Below are 6,231 nucleotides of genomic sequence, written 5' to 3'. Positions count from 1 at the left end.
ACTTTACTGACAGAAGTATGAATTTCATGGATATAAAAATAGGATCATAATTTGGGGCATTTTTTGGCCTGATAACCTTTTTAACAAGACTTTTTCTGGCAAGTTGTACATCTCTTCATCTGTTACAGGGTTAAAGTCACAATAAAGATTGGATTGGATTACAATATACTGATGTTAATTTACATTATTTAAATCCTGAGTTACAGGATGGATTGAAGACATCAGGATAGCTTTTTAAAATTTAGTTCAAGATGTGTATGGGGCTTTTGATTATATGAATTTAAGCCAAGGCTTCATTAAGTTCAATAAAGTTGAGTTTCTATTAGGCAAACTAAATGTTGACAAAGTACGAAGATTTGAAATTGAGTTCACTTCCATATCAGGATCCAAATCTTAAAATAATGCAACTAATCTTACAAGTAACTTATGATTAATTCTTTTCAATACTAACAGTCTTGTATAGGCTGGGGAAAAAAATCTGAAAGTCTTGAACTCAAGTACCATAAAGTGTAAGGCATGAAAGACATATTCACATAAAACTGTTCATCGTCTTTAATACACAACATATATACAAGCCCATCAAGTATTCACAATGACATTCTGAAAAAAAGAGAAGGGAAATTAAGACAAGAAAATCAAGCTAAATAATTATGAGGCATAGACAAAGAGAAAGAAAAATTGACCTTTACATGGGATTTCTTTATATTCCTAGAAAAAAGCCAATTATTAACCCCTCTACTATCTGTTGTTATTGACACAATATGTACTATAAAGTGACACTGCTCTTTAATCTTATAAACTTAAGAAAATCTTTTAACCTTCCATCACATCTTATAAAGTTAATAAAATTTATTTTAAAACACAAAGTACTACATACAGAAGGCAAAGACTGTTACTAAACTGAAATTACTGAACTAAGAAATGTTTACACTTAAATAAGGTTTCTATTACATGAAACAATTAAAACCATGTGTAATCACAATGATCAATAAAAATGGAATGTTGAGCACATAAATATAATCTCTCTCATAATAACTCAAGGAAACAAGAGTATTATAAGGCTATTTCCATATTTATATATTAATCCAGCATATTTTCCTTTGGGAACATTATGCAGGTGACGTGAGCAATGTAACTCACGTATATGAAGACATGTATTTATTACAAGCACATACCCAGTGGGAAGCTATTCTCAATATGTTTTTTTAGTTTCTATACCCACATTTGGTAATGTATTCTATGCTAATACTTTCACAAAGAAAAATAATACAATAGATCACTTACATTGATGAAAAAGAAACACTCTAATAACCTCATATTTTATCAAATTTGGAAGGAAGTTTCCCTTTTTATTTTCATTGATTTATTATTTTCTTTAAGGAGAAAAAGAAATGGTACATATTTTTTTAACAAGTTTGAAAATGTTCTATAGCTGAAACCAATGATACCCAAAACCTACCATATGAAAGTAGCAATGATATCTATGTAGATTATCTCAAAACAACATTATCTACACAATAAATTCTAACTTTCCGACAATTTTAACCTTTATATCGTGCCTTAACTGGCACATATAACAAAATCCTGAAGAAAAAAATATATACATAAAAAAATGAAGAATCTAGAAGAGCAGATCTTCGTCGTTATCGTCGACGATCATGTTTCTTCCTGCCGCCTCCTCCTCCTCTCTTAGTTTCCCTTCTGCCTTCAACCTCTCTTTCTCCTTCTCTGCCTTGTCTCTTGCCTGTTTCTTCTTCTCCTGGATCTTCTTGAGGCGGTAGAACTCCTCTCTCTCCAGTTCGTCAAGCTCGGATATGATGTAGGCGAGAGTGCGTTCGTAGCGCGGGATGATAACTGAAGGGAAATAATAAGTTATAATAATTTTTAAAAATTGTCAAAATGGATAACTATGACATAAGAGGTGCACCGGGATTTATATGTGCAAGAAAAGATAATAGGAGAAAAATATTATTGATCAAGTACATATATAAAAAAAAAAAATTATCAAACCACACTGCTTCACTATGGCACATCAAAATATAATAAATAAACACACTATAATTGATTGTTGTGTACAGAATCATTTGTAATTAATGATTATGAATACCACTCAAACAAGTATACATAATACAAGAAAATTTGGGAAATCTTATAAAATAAGAGTTAATAATACTCCTGTAAAAAGAATGGCAGAAAAGAGAAAAAGAATGAATGTAAACACCTAAAAAAAATCAAAATTATTAATATATCATAATTAGAAGCACTGAAGAACAAAGACAAATATAAACTAAATCTTAAAGTCTTGTACGATAAGAATCATGAAGAAAAGCCAGCCAAAATATAATGCACTAATTATTATCAGACCTTTTGATGAGTCAATATAAAATGTTCCAATCTTTCAATGTGCCTGAATCCTCGATAAAGCCATGATTATATTAAATTATTTTTAATTTATACAGATAAAATAACAGTACATCATCCAACACAGTCAACTGAGAATAAATTTAAAAGTATCAATGGCATTCACATAAAATGAACCATATTTGAATATGAAAAGTTGAATATGAAAAATCATACATTAAAACTGGGAAATTTAAAAAATCAAATCATCCAACAAAAGTAAAAAGGTTAAAATACATTTTTTTCTTGTGGCACAGACAAAAGTGACCTTACCTATTATATTCATTATAAACACATGCTTTAGGGGAATAAGCTATAAAAAATAAATATATATAACAAGATTTTTGAAATCTCTTTCAAAGGTAAAATTTTAAGAGAAGGATCTAATTACACTCTAACTCAAAAACACCTGATGACACAAACATGAAATGATTTTAAAAAGGATGTGTACAAAAAAATCTAATCAATAAAAAAAGTGATCCTATCTTTCCTTAGAAAAATCTGTTCTTTATTTCATATACTTTTAAATAAGAACATTATTTTCATCTGAGGTTACAACCTGAACTGCTTACTCTTCATCCTTTGGTGCGACCTGACTGGTTGAGATAAACCACATTTCCAGCATATGAATCCAGACCTCTGCACAGCAGTGACGATGTCTCCTACAGGAACTCTCGCTCCCCCTCATCATGTTGTTTATGGTAAGTTGCCCCTCTCTCTCTCTCTTTCTCTTTCTCTTTCTCTTTCTCTTTCTCTTTCTCTTTCTCTTTCTCTTTCTCTTTCTCTTTCTCTTTCTCTTTCTCTTTCTCTTTCTCTTTCTCTTTCTCTTTCTCTTTCTCTTTCTCTTTCTCTTTCTCTTTCTCTTTCTCTTTCTCTCTCTCTCTCTCTCTCTCTCTCTCTTTCTCTTTCTCTTTCTCTTTCTCTTTCTCTCTCTCTCTCTCTCTCTCTCTCTCTCTCTCTCTCTCTCTCTCTCTCTCTCTCTCTCTCTCTCTCTCTCTCATTTGTAATAATTTTTATATGTTGCATAATTTAAGATCTTTTACACAAAAAGATGATTTACAGTGTTTTCTTTTCTTTCTCTCTTCTCAAGGTTTGCCAGCCAGTGATCCAGATGACCCCATGCCCATTCCTTTGGACTTAAAGGGCATATCTCAACCTCCTCCTCCTCCTTGTGTTGGGAAGTTAGTCTCTGATTAATGTGTCTAGTCTGCACATTTTTATGTTACCATAAATTTTCATCTTTTACACTGAAAGATGGTCTACATTTCTTTTCTTATTATTCTCAGGTTCGATGAGCTAGCTATCCTGACAACTCTAACCCCTAGCCTCCAACCTCAACTGATTTCTCCTCTTTCTCCTTCAACCTCAAACTGGAGCCTGTACGAGGGCAAGGGGCAATCTGCTGGGCATCCACTAACCCCAGTGACTAGAAGGAGACTCCAGGAGACAATGAAGCAATGAATGAGATGTGTTGGTGAGAACAAGAAAGATGACCTGGTGTAAATTTTTTTTTCTTCTCTCTTTATGTACATAAACATATAAATATAAATATATATTTATATATTTATATATATATATATATATATATATATATATATATATATATATATATATATATATATATATATAGATAGATATAAATATATAGATATAAATTTATATATATAGATATAAATATATATATATATATATATATATATATATATATATATATATAAATATACATATATAGATATGTATATATATATATAGATATATATTTATATATATAATATATATATATATTTATCTGTTTATATGCATATTCCATGTATTTTTTTAAATAATAATAAAAATTAAAGAAAATATACACATCTTTCTCCTCTCGTGAAACTTGATTACTTCTTTTCCACAGTCTAAACCAAGTAATCAACTAATTTGGAGTATAAACTACACTATCAGATTTTTACAACCTTGAAATAAAATATACACACACCTTGCAATAAGGTTAAACTTTCAAATAGAAAATGAATTGCATATTCAGGCCCACAATTTTCCAACCTCAAGATTTAGAACACCGATAAACTGAAAAAAATCCTGGACATAGTGTATGCGTGTCATAAATAAATAATTAATGGTCGACCACCCACCTCAACAAAAAACGGTAAACCCGGCACCACTGGAAAGAGTAACCAAGAGAAAAAGAAAGAAAAGGAAAAAAAAAATTCGCAAAAGACTCTGTGCTTCAAGGTCTAATCTGCATTTGGTAAAGGATGAAATACAGATAAATGAAAATAAGAAGAAAAAAGAACAAAAGAAGAAGAAAAAAAGATAGGATGCAGTTACATTGAACTAACTGCATAAAACTGAAGTTAGTTGATTTGAGTTTGCTGGCATGATCTTATATACTTTAACTTGGGTAATGTTAGCTTTGGTATACAGCAGTCAGGATAATTATTATACAACTATATTAATACTAAAAAGAGTAATTTGGAATATAGTGTAATAATTATGATAATATTGATAATGATGAAGATAATGATGAAAAAATTATTGATAGTAATAGTAAAATAATAATAAATGAAAAAATAAGAATAATGGCCATGAGCACTGAATACCAGAAAAGCAAAGAAAGGAATAACAATTATTACTTTTTGACATTCGCGTCATAAACACCATACCAAGTATGGTGAATGTAAAACAAAAGAAAAAGAAAATGATGATGACATCTAGGAAATTTTGCTTTGAGTGTTTAATTATAATATGTTTTCATGAAACCATATATATACCATAATTACTTTTGAAATGGTTAATGGGCGATTAATAAGACACTGAAATGATGCAGACATTACCCATTTCATCAAAGCTTTTACAAGACATTTAATTCTTTTCTGAAAAAATTGATGAAATAATAAGACCTCTCTAGTTAAAAAAAAGACAATTTATATCATGGAAAGACTAATTCCTTATAAGGGTTATCTCTCAGACAATAAAAGAGAAAAGGGGGAAAAGAAAAGAAAATGAAAATCCCTACAAGGAGCATCGACTGAAAATTCCCCAAGGTAAGCCTTGAATGTTCTCTAATTTGAATGCCATGCATGTACATATGTAGTTGATAATATGAATGCAATTTAATGTTTATGCATGTTCTCCTTCAACAGTTTGTGTGTGGGATACAGGCCCAGGGTAATTCTAAAGAAAAGCTGAGCTAATGATTTTGGTATCAATGGAAAGTTTGTGGTAGTCTGGTGACCACACAAATTATACATCTCATCTATAAAAAATATTTAGAAACAATTTTAGTCCCCATAGCTGGTGAGAATATGAAATATACCAAGGAAATTGTTTGGTACCCCCCAAAATTTATAGCAATATCATGCAAATAGAGACTGATATTCTATTTTTGGGAGTTAAATAAATATTCCATGAGAGCCAACAATTAGAGTGTCATGGCATCAAGTGATCACTGATGCCACTATAAATGTTCAGGCTTAAACAAACAAATTTCCATTACATATATTCTGGCAATACTGAGCTCAGACTGGTTCCTTATTTGACAATAAATTGTCAAGGAAGCCTCAGTATATGAAATGGAGATTTGTGGTCTATGTCAGAGTACAGGCAACTATGTAGGCCGCAGCAATCACTTGACACAAAATCATTCAAAATACCAACAATAAGTAGACTGCAACAGACTAAACCTACTGTAACTGGACAGTCACCAAAACTACTATAATTGAAGTCTGTGTTAAATTCAATTCATTGATATCAAAATCTTGATAGGCCACTGTATTTGCCCTATGTCTAACATCAATCATATTCCTTACTTATTAACCTCATTAACCAATGCTG

The 6,231-nt window shown here is 30.6% G+C and overlaps 1 protein-coding gene across 1 annotated transcript in view; it reads right to left on the bottom strand.

Moving 5' to 3' along the window:
• Positions 1-536: 536 nt before the first annotated feature.
• The window catches only part of LOC122249207 (V-type proton ATPase subunit Vha36-1), a 15,179-nt gene continuing 9,484 nt past the window's right edge, over positions 537-6,231 (bottom strand). The window contains exon 5 of the mRNA XM_086538391.1: positions 537-1,854. Within this exon, the coding sequence (XP_086394517.1) occupies positions 1,622-1,854 (233 nt within the window). The 3' untranslated portion in view covers positions 537-1,621. The remainder of the gene's footprint in view (positions 1,855-6,231) is intronic.

The sequence above is a fragment of the Penaeus japonicus genome, unplaced genomic scaffold (assembly GCF_977035675.1).
Source record: "Penaeus japonicus unplaced genomic scaffold, GWHDUDI00000001_assembly GWHDUDI00000007, whole genome shotgun sequence".
NCBI lineage: Eukaryota > Metazoa > Arthropoda > Malacostraca > Decapoda > Penaeidae > Penaeus > Penaeus japonicus.
Note: the sequence above shows the minus strand (reverse complement) of the source record. Positions and strands in the feature narration are given on the sequence as shown.